This window comes from Thunnus albacares, chromosome 8 (genome assembly GCF_914725855.1).
Source record: "Thunnus albacares chromosome 8, fThuAlb1.1, whole genome shotgun sequence".
Lineage (NCBI taxonomy): Eukaryota > Metazoa > Chordata > Actinopteri > Scombriformes > Scombridae > Thunnus > Thunnus albacares.
The window spans coordinates 14,296,338-14,312,145 of record NC_058113.1 but is presented as its reverse complement, the minus strand read 5'-3'; the positions used below and the strand labels follow the sequence as shown (position 1 = coordinate 14,312,145).

The window sequence follows — 15,808 nt, the reverse complement described above, 5'->3', positions numbered from 1 at the left end:
ACTCACACACAAACTGTCACAACTTCCTCTAGTAACATGAAATATGAGCTGTACAAGTAATATGTGTGATATGAGCTAAATTCAGCTTCACCATATGTCACATTTTATTATTATTTATAATTAGACATAAATGCCTGAATGATGGCTCAGATGAGCTCAAGTGGCCCCAGATACTGACTATTACAGACAGGTGACAAACTAAAGGAAAAACTGGTACAGGTCTAAATGCTTGACCCGTACAGTGAGGGGATCTGGTGGCTCTGAAGAATGGTGAACCTCAGCCTTGGCATTGATTCTACAAGTCTCTGAACTCTTCTGGAGGGATGAACATCATTCTTCAAAATGATATTTCCTCATTTGGTGTTTTGATGATGGTGGTGGAGAGCTCTGTCTAACACGTCAGTACAAAATCTCCCATAGGTGTTCAATTGGGTTGAGACCTGGTGACTCTGTAGGTCATAGCATATGATTCACATGATTTTCATTCTTATAAACCATTCAGTGACTCCTCGCGCCTTATGGATGGAGACCACTCCCATCAAGATAGAAATGTTTCATCATAGGATAAAGGTGATCACTCAGGACAACTTTGTATTGATTTGCAGTGACCCTTCCCTCTGAGGGGACAAGTGGACCCAAACCATGCCAGCAAAATGCCCCCCACAGCGTAACAGAGCCACCAGATCCCCTCACTGTAGGGTCAAGCATTCAGCCCTGTACCAGTTTTTCCATTAATTTGTCACCTGTCTGTACTTGTGTGCTCTGTACCTTGACCTAACTTGACCTATACAGTACATATAATTTAGCAACTTTCTGTTTGTTTTTGATCTAATAAGGAAGTAATAGACTCATTTGGAGCTTTTTTGTCATGATTCCCATGTGGGTGTTGAAGTATCTGTTCAAAAACAGAAGGCATGGACGGTGAGATGGAAAGTGGGTTTTGAAAGCTAGAAATCTCAGCATATGGTGAAGTGATCGTTGAGTTATAAGTATGGATGTATAACCTCTTACGCTGTGGACATTTTGTGGGTCGTTGCCTCTGTAACTGCAGGCTGCATGAGGTCACACACACACTTTCTTTCTTCTTGCCCTTTCATAATTTCCTCACATCAGGGCACCAGGCTTACATATATATATATTTTTTTCTTACAGATACGTATATCATGTTGCACAGTAAAGTTGTATTGTCATGCTGTCAACTGGTTGCCGTGGTAACCACTCAGTCTTCAGGTGAAAGTCCTGCGGTCTGACTCTCAGCTTTCAAAACACTCTAATTATATACACAGCAGCTGCTGCTGCTTGCCACATGCTTGACTGTGTGTGCGTGTGCGTTTGTGTTTTTGTTGTGCGTGTGTATGTGTGTGTGTGTGTGTGTGCATGTGTGCGTGTGTGTGTGTGTGTGTGTGCTGGTGTGTGTGCGTGTGATCTTTCTGTGAACCTAGTCCTGTGAAAGTGTGTATGTGTGTGTGTCTGACTTCTTCTGTGAGCATGATTCGGAGGTCAGTGGTTTCCAATCTTTTTGGCTCTTCGCAATATCTACTTGTGAATCATTGCCACCAGTTCCATGTATCTACAAGTTATGACCAGGTCTACCAAAAGATTTTTTTCTTTTTGCCTTTTCCTATCCTCTTAATCTTCTTGCAACCCCTCAGATTTATTTTGCATCTTGACCCGGGTTGGCAACCACTACACTTAATAATACCGAGTACTCACATATCTCTTTGTACTGCATCATATCGCTTTGTATTACATTGTACTGTATTATAACATAGAGTAGATTAAACCACTTTGCAACACATCCGAGACTCCTCCACCTAAGCTACAATAAGATGTACAGCCAGGCGCAACTGTAAATAGATATGTTGTAGGAATATATCTATGAAAATTTTAGCACAGCTCTAAACAGGAAGCCCCTAAAAGAGCATCTGCATAATCCCCCAAAGACCCCCCCAGCATGTTAGTGATTCACCTGCAGGCTACATTACATTCCCTAAAACTGAAATCTGACATCTTCTATCTTAACAGCAAATGGCAGCATACAGTTTAATAGATATAACTGATGGGAGAAACTATGCTTCCTTTTCATATCCAGTTTCTTACGAGTTGCTCTGGGAATTACATAGTATTTCACACTGCTGCATGAGTAGTGTGCCTGTGGGACAGAATTACAAACTGCTCCGGGGCAGTGAGACACACTGTGTAATTGTATATATCCACATGGTAAATCACTGTAAATGTTAAACTCAGCTGCACTGCCACCTCAGCCCTTTGTTAAGAGTAAATGACACAGAACTAAATGTATATAGACATCAGTTGTTTGGAGGTGGATTTATGACAAATTAACATAATTTCTATGTAGTTAGCGGATACACATCTGTAATTACTCTGTAAAATAAACACTATTTCTCTTAGTTTTACCATAGTATTGACAGTTGTAGTGGAGAGCATTTATCATAGTAGCTGTAATAGTCATTGTAGTACTGTAGCAGCTGTGAGTTATATACTCTGGTTATAACACTGTAGGCCAGCCAATGTTATTTTAATGCCGGCTATGTTTGTATTCATCAGACAGAAATACAACAGTGAGGCTAGGAGCTACTGAGCCAGATTAGAGATCCTCAATACAAGCGATAGGAGGTTTAAATAGCTCCAATCATGACACAATGCCAAGAACAGCTTACCAAGAAGAATCTAGTTCATCAACAACAGGGGGAAAAAAAGAAACAACTCCAACTAACAAACACTTACAAAACAGAGGGACAGTGTTTAACTTTTTTTTCCAGCAACCATGTCGACCCTTGGCAAGCACCATCTGTGACTTTTTATGGTATTAATATATATATTATTTTAATCCATAATTAAACCACCTAAATTTTAGCTTGCTGGGCTGTCAAGTCTTAAATTTTTCAATTTTCCAAGTCTGTCCTAAAATAATAGTCAGGTGCCCAAAGGAACACTGACACGTTTTTCTTGGTGTAATTCCCCCGGTTCATATTGGACATCAGAAGATCACAATGTAAGCAATGGTGGACAAAATTCACAGCCCCCCTGTGAAAAAAATATTTAAAAGGTAATTTGAAGTTAATATAAGGCTTCAGTCATCCAAATTAGTCAAATCAAGTCAATATCTTTCAAAATTAGTCTTTTTTGTACCAAATTCACACAAATACCCATAATACACACACGTTGTCAACATATGAATGTTGTGTAGGATAAATGTTTTTTCCTGGGTGTGGCTTGACAGGTTTGGCTTAAGATCAAGAGACATAAAGTGTTCACATTGATTATGCTATCGCTAGAGCTACGACTAGATGTCAACACTGAAAGGCGATAAATGATCTCTATTCATTGTTACTTTACTGATAATTACCATCAGCATCAACAATGTTAGGTTTATAAAAATAAGACTAAGCTCTTTGTGACTGTTTCCCTGTAGTTGTGGTAAAAGGATTCACCGCTGAGGTCTGTGCTGGCAGCCTGTGACTTTCATGAATCTGGGAGAGAGGCCACAGCCGGTGCCTGAAGTGTCCTTTAGGCTCCTCAAAAAGCACAAGACTGCCAGCTGATGGTTGACCTACAGGGTGTCAGCTCACATTTCCAGAAACCATTGCAACAACCATGTTTAGGCCAGCGCGCTGCTGTTTGTAGCATCGAAACAGATGGTAAACTGGAACTGACTGGTCCGCAGTAGGATCAAATAGAGCCTTGAGAGGTTGAGAGTATGTGGATTTGAAAAACAATTACCACAAGCAGAGGTGGCATGATGTCACAGGTGTATATTTGTGTATATTTTATTGGTGACGCACAGAGGAGTCAAAAGTAACTAAATTAAATACATTTCGGTTCAAAACACTAAAAAGTTTTCATAAGTTTAATCAAATATTCTCCAAATTTCACACATGAGAAGTCTTTACTAATCTGCACAAGTGTCCTGTTTGAAATTTGCACTTCATTTTCAAAGTCAAAGTCACAATGTAGCATAATTTACATAACACACACACACAAAAATCAGTATGAAACTGTCACATTTGTACACTGGTGAATGACTAAAAAGCAGGACTACAAAGGGAGCCAGGGATGAGTTTATTAATACTGTTTATTAAAAAAAAAAAAAAAAAGATCAGGCTAACAGTCAGATGAGGATGAGGCAGTAGCAAAAATCTACTACTAAGGTCAGAACGAGAGTGTCAGTCCACGTTGCAAACAATTCCAAATGGGGAAAAGGCAGAAGGCAAAGAGCCCAGAAACAGTCCACAGGTCGTACACAAGAAAAGCTCAGTGGGAAACTAAGAATAAATACACTAGGCACACTGAGATAACACGAGGGAAACAACAAGTAAAGGCTAAAAGTCTGACTTACAAAATGTATGACAAAGACAATCTGGCAATTAAACAGTAGAAACACTTAAATACACAGAGACTGATTAAACACAGGTGAGTGAAATGAGACACAGGTGAAACGTGAGGAAATCAACAAAGGTGAGAAAACACAGGGAGTGAAAGTAAAAAAACACAAGGAGAAGACATCTCAAAATAAAACGAGAACGAAACTAAGTCCTGGCTGAATATGACAGAAACATGATGTGTACAAACATGTCAAAATATGCCAATTGTGTGATCAAACCTAATGGAAATATTTGACTTTGACACTTTGATTGTATCTGTAATTGTGGTCTTCTGTTATATTCATAACTCAACCTATGAAACCAGTTTTTTCATAATTGTTATGCCATACTGATCACCTGTATGATGCAATTATTTGTTTCAGAGTTATTAGTAAATTACTACTCTGAAATCAACCAGACCCAATAACCTTTATTATATCTATAACTCTGGTAATGTTTGTAATCTCAGCTGTTAAAAGACATTCATGCTATAAAAGAGAGTTAGTGGACACATACTTCAAACCTTTTGTTGCGTGTCACACCTCTATCTCTCCCCCCATGTTCAGCTCTCTCTCCACTGCATTCACATACATACTGATAACACCTGCGCTTTAAAAGTTGTAAAATGCATGTAATGTACAGTATGTCAATGAGCAGTATTCACTTCTACTCTATATTTAGATATTGTTTGAAGTCAAAGTCTTCATTACAAGACATTAAGGCAAAGTTATGTCATCTCGTTTTCCATCTTCCTCTTCCTCCTGAAGGTCTTCATTTGTAAAACTGTTTGGAACCTGCTCCTGTCTATATTTACACTTGTTATATGAAATAAGAAAGGAGGCAGGTCACCAAAATAAGAGTGAAAGTGAGATAACTCTGGGTGGAAAATGTATTATCCTAAGTCATGTAACAAACACAGCGCCAGCTTTGAGAGAGCACACGAATACACAGAAAAATACTTCGGCTATGAGCAGAGTGTTCATTCAAAATTTAATTTAATATCCCGTAGTCCATCCAAGTAGTGCTGCAGCTAATTTTAGCTATAAGAGGTGTTTTTTAAAGCCCTGTGCGTGGTTGAACAGTGATGTTAACCTCCACTCAAAGTGATTGATAGTGAGGTGAGGCCCCTGCTTGTTCTGTGCCTACAGTATGACTGCCTTGTGACTCTCTGGACTCACATACATACCATAACCTTGTAAACAAATTGGATAAAGCACAGGACTCACAAAATAATCCTAAAATAAAAAAAACACCCAAAGCTGCATGGATTTTTTGGAAGCTTGCATCAATGGCTGTTAATTTGGGAAATGTGTCTGACAATATTTACCTTTTCCATTTTATTTTTGGATGCACATGTTGCCTGATGCCCTGTGGCAACAACACGGTGACTTCATCATTTGGCTGCAGGAAAACAAACCACTTGGCACTATTATCTGTTAGGGAGAAAGTTAATTCCATGAACTGGGACTCAAAGGTTTGACTTGTCCAATCTGTCTGGTAGCTCAAAAGACCGTCTATTTTTAGTTTGTTCAGGGAGGGGAAAATGGGGGGAGGAAAAGCAGGGAGGACAGGAAAGCAAGAGCAGGTCCAGACAGATATGTTATAACAGAAAATGTTCAGGAAACACAACAATTGCACAAATTATTTTAGTGATATTTGAGAGAAATGTGAACATCAATTGTATTATTGTGCTCTAATGTACCAGCCTATGTCAAATCACACAGTTACTGACTTCTTTGACTGAACCTTGTGATTATCAGCCTTTAGGAAAGGGCGAGGAGAGGGGAGGCACCTCGTCTTTACTCACTGCTGGAAGAAGGGAGGGAGAAAGGAGCAGAGTGGATGAAGAGGAGGAATAGGAGGAAAAGGAGGAGGAGGAGGTGGTGGAGGGGAGGGGGGGGCTCTTCTCCTCTCTCTAAGAGCATTAACTGTAGAGTGTTCTGGTGGTGACAGGGCTGTCAGGGTCAGATGGCCGCTCAGCCTGATTAGACCAGCTCACTGCAGATCCTCAGCCCAGCACACTGCACTGCTACAACAAGGTAGAGCTACAAACTGGCACATACAGTACAGCACGCCTCAGCTGGTACTGAGCATACCAGCTCGGGGCAGGGAGGACAGGGAGAGGTTTACAGTTCAGTGTTGTAGTGGAACAGAGCTACAGGTTGTTGCAGATAGACTTCAGTTTTTGCTGCTTTTGTCGTAGCAGAAAAAGGCTTGACAGCAGCTGGACTTTACTGTGGCAACGAGACAGAAGAACTGATGTTTAGTGAGTGTTTGGAGATGATATTCAAGAGCTAAGCGGTAAGGACAAATATTCCTGTATGTTGCTGTTTGTTCTTATAATCAAATAGTATTTCTGATTGGCCAGCAGCGTGGTAGGATGGTGGTGTCGAACAGGTTTTGTAACTTTTGAGAAGATAAACTTGATGTGGCTGATATTGGATGTAAATGCAACTGAGGAGAATTTCTATAGAAATTCATTTCCCACAGTAGCATTACTAGAGATCAAACAAATCAGTGAACTTCACTGGAACAAGCTGAGAGTGAGACAGCAGAGATGCACCAGCATTGGAGAGGAAAAATTTGATGTGTCATACAATCGGCCGCTAGTACAGATACAGCTATAAATACAGCTGCAGGTATTCAGTGCCTACAGGGGTTTACTATAACAGGCAGTCAGCTGGTTGGGTGTCAGCACTCAAACTGTTGTAGGGGCTGCTGCTGCTGCTGCTGTTGCTGTTGCTACAGGACTTTGGCGTAACTGCCAGTCAGTGGGGTTTGTGGATCTCCCTGTTCAGCAGCCAAGCTATCCACTGAGGTAAGAGGGAAGGCTGTATAGGCTTACAGAAATAATTCAAGTTTAAGCATTTAGCACATCTCCTTTTTCAGAGTGACTTGTCATCTGTGCTGCTACAGAAACCCTCTTCTGTACAGTGGGTGTTAACTGGAAGTCAGTGGAGATGCGTGCACTTTAACAGGATTTATCCTACTTGAAGCTACTACTAACCTGCCTTCTTGTTGTCTTTACTACTAACCCACAAGCTTAATGTTTCATTCAGCCTTACACTGCAGGCACTGTAGACAAGTTTGGCAGCCCAACGCGGCTCTAAAGTAATTTTCAGATCCATTTTTAACTTCTTTGGGTCCTGACCCTGCCTGTGACGACCAACTGTGGATGCACCTGTTTTTACAAACTAAACTGCGCTCTAAGGTAACAGGGAAGATCGGCTTTACAGTTTTAATTGGACTTTCTGCCGCTGTCTAGCCATTTCCCTGACGTGCTTCATATGAAGTCACTCTGCAAATGGATGTCAGCTAAATGTCTAAACTGACTGCAGTTGTAGCATGTTCTTTTTAATGTTTAGATGCTTTAGAGCTTTCAGTGAATTCACTGCTTTGTCTCATGTGTGACAGTCCCTATTGTCATGATGCTTTGTGTGATACATAGTAATTAGTTTTTAGCCTGTTTGTCTCAGTGGTTGATATTTTGTTGTGCTTGTGTTATATGAGGCTTTAAAGTACAGAGATGACATTTCTATAAAAGTCAGCATCGTAAAAAGTTCTATTTAGATTTTGACTTGAGTGAATGGAAAATGATTCTATCCTTATTAGTGGCAACACAGGATAATTTCCTAATTATAGATAGTCAGTAACCTGGAATAGACTGCGCTCTTCTGGAACATTGAGCGGGTAAGTCGGCATGTGATTATGAAGACAGAGAGGTAGTGGGTGTGTGTGTGTATCATCAGAGCTGAGGTGAAGAGGTGACCACAGATTACCCAGATTACCTCTAGGCTTTCCCTGCTTGTTTGTCTGAGTGTTTTTGCACGTGACTGGGAGAAGGGTTACATCTTTGACCACCTTCCTTCATGTTTACATCACCACCACCTCTCCTCATCGCCCTCAACCCCCCCCTCTCATTTTTATGAGACACTTTCTCAGTCAATAATAAGGGAATCACATGACTTGTTTTGAAGTATCTTCCAACTTGTACTTGTATTCTTGTAATACACTGTATTTACCAAGTTGGAAGGGGACATTTTAAACACCCACTATGTTTCAAATTGATTAAAATTCCATCAAAACAACACTTGTTGTTACTGTACTGTAGACAATCTTACAGCCAAAGATAATCTGCATTTTCTTCTGAATTTTTGCAAATGCAAATATTGTATTTTAATAGGTTTATGAGTAAAGTTGCTTTGTTTTGTGTTCTAAGAAAATGCAACAGACCTTCTAAGTAGTCTGTATAACATAACTCATTAACTTTTGAGGAAGCCTCATTATAATTCCCTCATCCTTTCACTACTTTACATTTACCTGGACTGAATGTAGCAGATGTGAACATATTGAACCAAATAGAGCATGTAATTGATGTTAATTTACTTTAACATCAGAGCAAAGGGCAAATAAGCTATTAAACACCCAGACAGGCCAAATTAATCCTTGTTGGGCCAGAACTAAATATTGTGTAGATGTTTATTATAGACAGAAATCCTCCTAGACTACGTCAAACAGACGCAATACTTTTCAGATTTTGTCTCTTTTTTTCTTCAGGCCAAATTGGATTTTGTTGACATTGCGCAGGCTAATCTAATACAGTTTTTTCCACATTTTGTGAGCCACATCATGTATTAGATTTTCTAGCTCATGCTGCATCTGTCATCTGTCGCCCAGCTTTGTTGTCCACTCCCTGCAAGTAGAAAAACACTTTTTGTACAAATGTGCACAATGTGGTTGTTTAATTTGAGAGAGTTAAGGTTCAGTGACAGTGTAGGGAACTCACTCATAGTTTAGATAATTTTGCATAAGCCCTCTCAGACAAAGCAGAATCAGAAGTTACTTGTGAATATGGTTTTGAATAGGTTTTGAGTTTTCCCTTTAAATTATTATAAGGATCAAAAAGTCTGGTTTCATTAGTATTAAACCACCTAGGACTGTAGTTTTTTATTATCCAAAAATATTTTACCTTATGCTGCATGATTTCTCGCAGTGTTTTCTTGTGGGCCTTAAGTAACGATCACCTCTGCTGACATCATAACAATATAGTTTTATGCTGTAAAACATTAACATTCAGGGGGAAAGAACAGAAAATAGCATATATTTAATTAGTGTGTCATCTAATCACAAGACAAGATGTGTCAAGATCTGGGTGGCTTACCCAGCTTGCTCACCTCTGCTTCACACTTTCTTGAGAAAATTCCTGCAGGTGCTATAAATGTATTTATAGGCTTCATTAAAATCATTTAAAATGTATATATGTACATGTTCATGTGTGCATTTTTTATGTGTTTATCTCTGTGAATTAGTCCGTTAGCTGGCCTTTACATAGTCTTCTTTTTACAGCTCATGATAGTTGTCATTAGTATGTTTGGTTGTTTGGGCTACCTAGACCAAATGCTGGACTACTGAGAAATCATGTTTGTAACAGTTTTCATTTCTGCTTTTCTGAAAGTGTGTTATTTAATGAGTTACATTTTGTGTGTGTGTTTTTTATTATAGAATAGCTGGTTGATGGAGTTTGTGCGGCGGAGTGGTGACTACTGCCACGCCCAACACATTTAGACCCTATCTGGGATGAAGCTGCACCATGCAGTCTTGGGACCCTAAACCCTGAACAACCATTCCCCCTCGCCCTCTGAACCAGCCAGCTCATGGGGTAACAAGTGGAGCTTCGACACTGGAAACTAACTGGAGAGAGAAGGAACGCGACAGCATACTGAGACAGACAGAGAAGGACTGAAGCAGTGACAATCATACAGAAAAACAAAGACACTGATAGAGAGAACTGACACACTGTTGCCTCTTGGACTATAGGATACAGTCAACTGATGGGATAAAACAGTATTCCAGACAGCTGGAGCTCAGAATTGGGAAAATATCTTGAACTGCTGCAAAGTCTCGCAACAGGAAGTTACACAACAAACAGGAAGTTAAGAATCACCTGGAGACCTGATATAAGTTGAAGAAACAGCAGCTAACTGCTACAGCTGAAGCTTAAGGTGAGGAGTGACAGGTCACCAGATCTTGACTAAATATAGGGACACACCAACATTTTTTAACTCCTGCACTTTGAGACACGTTATAGGTTTTCTGTGATATTAGTCATTTTAATACTTAAGTCAATGTGAACTCAAATAAACCTTTTGCTTTGCCTACCAAGAATAGCTTTCTACTGTCCCAGACTTGTGGAGAAATAAAGATGAGTGACAAATTAAAGAAAAAACAACAAAGTTTAGTAGTAAGTAAGGTGTTGTTCCACAATGAGCCTCCAGAATAGCCTCAGTTCTCCTTGACATGATTGTCTGAACTCTGGTGGAGAGCTCTGTCTAACACATTGGTCCAAAATCTTCCATAGGTGTTCAACAAGGTTAATATCTTGTGACCACAAAGAGCCAAGCATATGATCCACATCATGTTCATACTCATCAAAGCATTCAGCCACCCCTTGTCCCCTGTATTAAAGCATCTGCATTTGTTATGTTTCCCCATTTTTCAGTGCTATTTCATGGTTTTTAGAACTGGCTGAAATAATTATCTCACAGGTGGATACTCTATCTAACACATCACATCAACAGAACAGAAAACATGAGTATTTGTAAGAAACAGAGTAATGCGGCCAGATAATCCATCTCCTGTATTCATGGGAAGTGTAAACCTGTTGCTGCAAAACTCCTTTACTACATGCTTTACTGTGATATGAATATGCAGTATTGACTATGACAAGTTCCTTTATGCCTGCTGGCTTCAGTGGCTTAGTTCATTCACATTTAGTTAGTTGCATTCCTTATTTGTTCACTTGCATGTGATATCGCCCAAATAGCACTTATCAGCACTCTTACTAAAATAGTGGCTGGAGGCACCTCGGGGTATGTGAGTCCTTGATTTAAGATTACTGAAATTAAAATTCCATCCTAAAATACAATCACATCCCTGTTATCTTTAAATGTGAGCAAGAGCAATGCAAGATAAGAAAAGACACTGCTCCATTGACAGTAATCTGGTGACTAACTTTATGTTTTTGTTTTACACCCAGTATACTACATACTAACACTGCATTAATTATTTTTGATTACAAAATTAGCCCCTATCAGTAGAATGTTACAAATTTATTAACAGTCCAAAATCAGGAATAGAAATAACACCTGAATTTTATTTTAAGATGATTTTTTCCATTTAATTTCTCTTGAAGGCCATGCACACAGGTGTTTTCACTCTGGTTGATTAGACCAGGTTAAAGTTGGATGGATCTGTACTGCAAATCACATGAGGTCACCAAACTCACTGCACCAATAAGAACGATAAAGATGTGAGATGTCAATCAAGCGTGGTTTGTACCCGCCCACGCAGTGCTTAGACAAAGTCTAATGAAGCAAATAAGTGAAAACAGCTGTGAGGGCGTGCCGTGAGAGTGTAAGGCCTTTAACTGCTGCATTGCATTTCTTTCTCAACACTGTTGGCCCAGTACAAGCCTTTTCTCTATATTGTGTGAGGCTCACATGCAAGGACAGCAATATGTGAACTTGTCACATTTTGTTTTGTGATGTTTCAAGATTGATGCCAGTATACTGTGACTTAAAACACATTTTACCTTTAAGGTAATTTAGGTTAAAACACTTTTTCTATGTAGTTTAAGCTCCTAAAGACCATGTGGGGATTTTCTTTAACTTCTTATTGCATAAACATACATCTCAGAAATTTAAAAAGGTTCAGTAAATATAGCTCAAATATTTGAAATTATGTTCAGGTTTTTGTTATATTCAGTATATTTCTCCTTGATGTTGGGCTTATGACTAACAACTAACTGCTAATACTCAAAGGTCAGAGGACACCCTTGGATTTCAAAGGTCACATTGGCCGCCATGAACCGTCCAGCTCCAGTGGAACTGTGCCACAAGAACATGAGATTCCTCATCACACACAACCCCACAGACAGCACACTCAGCTCCTTCATAGAGGTAAGAAACACATCAGCACACTGAGGAGCTTCATTAAGGAAAGATACAAATGTACATGTACACATACTTCATGTATATATGATATATATAGTTTCCCTTGCTGATGACATGTAAACTTTAACTAAATTGAATCTGGTTGTGATCTCCTACCACTGTTGTCCCTTCCAGGACCTGAAGCGATACGGTGCCACCACAGTGGTTCGAGTCTGTGACATCACCTATGACAAAGCGCCACTGGAGAAAGATGGCATTACTGTGGTGGTGAGGAGAAAACACACACACACACAAACTTCCTGTAACAAAACACAGAGTGCCAGAAGTAGTCACTGTCCTGCTTCTCTCTCAGGATTGGCCATTTGATGATGGAGCCCCACCCCCCAGTAAGCTGGTTGATGATTGGTTGAGTCTGCTGAAGAAGAAGTTTCAGGAGGATCCAGGATGCTGTGTGGCTGTTCACTGTGTGGCTGGACTGGGAAGGTTGGAAACACATCCAAAAAAACATGCACATACCTTTTTAAGAGAGTGTGAACTGAATCTAAAGAGATGAAACACGCACACATACAGTATGCACAAAGAAGGAATTAATAAATCATATTAGTAAAGACAAAAGCTGAAAACTATAATTATAAAAGAAAAGAAAAACTGTAGCTGTAATCTGCAGCAGCATTTCTGAAGCAGACAGTTTATATTTGTTTTTCCTCAGACGTCAGACTCAACTCGTGTTTGTGTGTCTATATGTGCATACAGGGCTCCTGTGATGGTCGCTCTGGCTCTGATAGAGAGTGGGATGAAGTATGAAGACGCTATTCAACTCATCAGACAGTGAGTACATTTACATCCTGTATATTTATTCTCATGCAGAAATAATTCAGTATCACGGACCTCTTTTGCTTTATGAATACATATAATAAGGCACATAAGAATGAAACATTTTTTATAATGCACTAAAAAATTATCATTATTCACAGCTAGGACAACTGAAACAGTACATTCTTGTCTTTTAAAAAAAAATCTTATACTGTATACAAAGAAACCGTTGTGTAAAATGTTAAGAAAGCTTAACACGGTTTAAGAGTATATCTTTACACCACAAACACAATTTATACATGTGCATGACTGTTTTTATGGTGAGAATGTAGAGTTCTTCTTTTCATTTTCATCCTCTTCCTTTGCCATTTCATTCTGTATTCCTTCTCAACTGTAAATATATAAAATGTCAGGGAGAAACCTTAATAAAAATGCCTTATTGATTTCCCAGTTTCCCATAATGAATATATAACAAATACACAAGGAGATACAAAGAGATGACATGGAGAAGGATTTTTAAAATTTTAAATTGGATTGCATAATAAGGGATGGGATATACAGAAGATGTCAGTATATATAGAGGCATTGAAAGTAGCATTTTAAATTGTAATACAACTGAATTTCACCATACAATATTTGTCTGTGTGTGTGTTTCAGGAAACGCCGCGGAGCCATCAACAGCAAACAGCTAACCTACCTGGAGAAATATCGATCCAAGCAGAGACTCCGCTTTAAAGACTCTCAAACACACAAGAACAAGTGTTGCACCATGTGAACACACACACACACTGTCACAAGACCTCCACACACTCAGACATCTTGTACCCCTCGACAAAAAGCTCTCAGGAATCGAACCGTACAAGCCTTGTGTCACTGTCACACACACACACACACACACATACTAATATATATATATATATATATATATTTAAAATATAGGCTTCAACAGCTTGGGAATTTATGAATGTTTTTACAGCCGTTTCACTAGAAGCTATCTTTGTTCCCTTGTTGTTTGTAACGATTTCTTGTCTTTTAATGAACATTATATCGGCATGTTTACGTCAGTAGGTAGTTTACTGAGGAGAGAGGTGGAATAAATGGGCGAGGAAGAGAAAATTGTATAACAAATTATGTTTTAAATCTGAATGTTGAGGCTTTCTTAGGTAGTTTAAGGTTAATCTTCAACATAAGAAATCCATGGTGCAGTATGTGCCCAAGGAGATACCAGGTACTTTTTTTTAAAGGTCAATACTGTACTGATGTATTGGCCTTCAAAATTTCAGATTATGCCTGATATTTTGAGAAAATGACACTTAAGTATTTTTTGTACAGATATTGTGCACATATTCAGTAAAACTTACATGCAGTATTAACAGTTTTCTTTGGGGTTGTTCTTGGCACAAAAAGACCCTTGAAAGCAGAATTTAGACTCGTATATCAGGGCTCATTTTCCTCCCAGCATTTTCTTACTTTCTGCTATTCATCTTTGTTTGGCATGACAATCAACTCTCACAATTCAAGAAGCATTTTGGTGTACATGAAGCCTTCACTTTGGTTTTCACATCTACTGTTTTATTGTTATTTGTTTACATATCAGTGTGTGCATTTGATTATGCTGTGTTTACTGACACCCACTGAAGGAAACGTCTTCATTTGCAGCAGCTGATTCAAGCCAGATTTAAAGTATATGTAAAATAGCAAATAATTGGGAATAAATAATAATTAATTGACAGTTATCATACATTGCATACATTAAAAAATGACCGAGAGGTGTAAACTCAGATGTAAATAATATTAAATGTGGAATGTGAAATTATCACTTCTATTCAACTGTAAGGCTGGCAGGGTAAACCACTCCTACAGTTCACTGATTACAAAAATGTGCAAAGAAAATTTTAATATTTCAGGGATTACTTTTTAAAAAAAAATTCCATCATATCAGCAGTTGAAGACACTGACTAGCCAGGTTCTCACTTTTAATCCAAGGCCATTATTGACCTGATATATGGATACATTGAGATATTCGACTAGTATAAATATAAGCTTTAACTACTATTGCTGTACACCGTCACAACTTTTAGACTAGGTTACAGTATTTCTTACATATTTACTTTTGCAATGGAGTTTACTTACCATTTGATGCATGTAAACAACTGCAGAGAGTTCTTTCATTACCCTTCAAAATGTTTCAGCTGATGATAGAGCATGCACTTTTTATGTATTATAGGTTGCTTATGATTGTCTCCTTGTGATTTTTTTTTCATCACCTGTGTTACAAAAACATTAATTCAATTGATCAACCTGAACTTATGTCCCGAACAAAAATTTGTGGGAAAGAAATTAGAGCAGAGGAGGTCAAACAAAGTTAAAAAAACCCAGAGATTTAGAAAGAAAGGGAGGGATCTAATACAAAATATATAAACTGGCTACAGTTTTGTCTACTTATTCATATGATGTGTGTGTGTGTGCGTTTGTTTGAATATGTGTGTGTGTGTTTGGTAGCCTAAACTATTGTTGATCATTGGGACTGGCCTGAGCTGACACTTTTCTAATGAAGAAAATCCTGTAAATGTCTGTATGTCTGTAAATTCTTGCATTGTTTAATAAAGATTTTGTCATTGTTCCTATATTTTAACAGTTGTTCATCTGTCAGTTTTG

At 38.6% G+C, this 15,808-nt stretch overlaps 1 protein-coding gene across 6 annotated transcripts; it reads left to right on the top strand.

The window, feature by feature from the left end:
* The first annotated feature begins 6,299 nt into the window (after nucleotides 1–6,299).
* LOC122987117 (protein tyrosine phosphatase type IVA 3) lies at nucleotides 6,300–15,785 on the top strand. 6 transcript variants are annotated; one of them, XM_044358784.1, is made up of 8 exons: nucleotides 6,320–6,686; nucleotides 9,888–10,387; nucleotides 11,422–11,983; nucleotides 12,206–12,343; nucleotides 12,512–12,604; nucleotides 12,690–12,820; nucleotides 13,091–13,165; nucleotides 13,808–15,785. In XM_044358784.1, the coding sequence occupies exons 4-8, from the start codon at nucleotides 12,248–12,250 to the stop codon at nucleotides 13,923–13,925; spliced, it is 513 nt and encodes a 170-aa protein (XP_044214719.1). In that variant the 5' UTR covers nucleotides 6,320–6,686; nucleotides 9,888–10,387; nucleotides 11,422–11,983; nucleotides 12,206–12,247; the 3' UTR covers nucleotides 13,926–15,785. The 6 variants fall into 6 exon arrangements, with proteins under 6 accessions (XP_044214715.1, XP_044214719.1, XP_044214713.1 ...); XM_044358780.1 differs by lacking the exon at nucleotides 11,422–11,983 and having other exon boundaries at nucleotides 6,300–6,424; XM_044358778.1 differs by lacking the exon at nucleotides 11,422–11,983.
* Nucleotides 15,786–15,808: the final 23 nt, after the last annotated feature.

Coding starts and splice junctions, on each gene's coding strand:
- LOC122987117 (XM_044358780.1), top strand. CDS start 12,248: ATGAACCGTCCAGCTCCAGTGGAACTGTGCCACAAGAACATGAGATTC. Junction 12,344..12,511: donor CACTCAGCTCCTTCATAGAG/GTAAGAAACACA, acceptor TGTCCCTTCCAG/GACCTGAAGCGATACGGTGC. Junction 12,605..12,689: donor AAGATGGCATTACTGTGGTG/GTGAGGAGAAAA, acceptor CTTCTCTCTCAG/GATTGGCCATTTGATGATGG.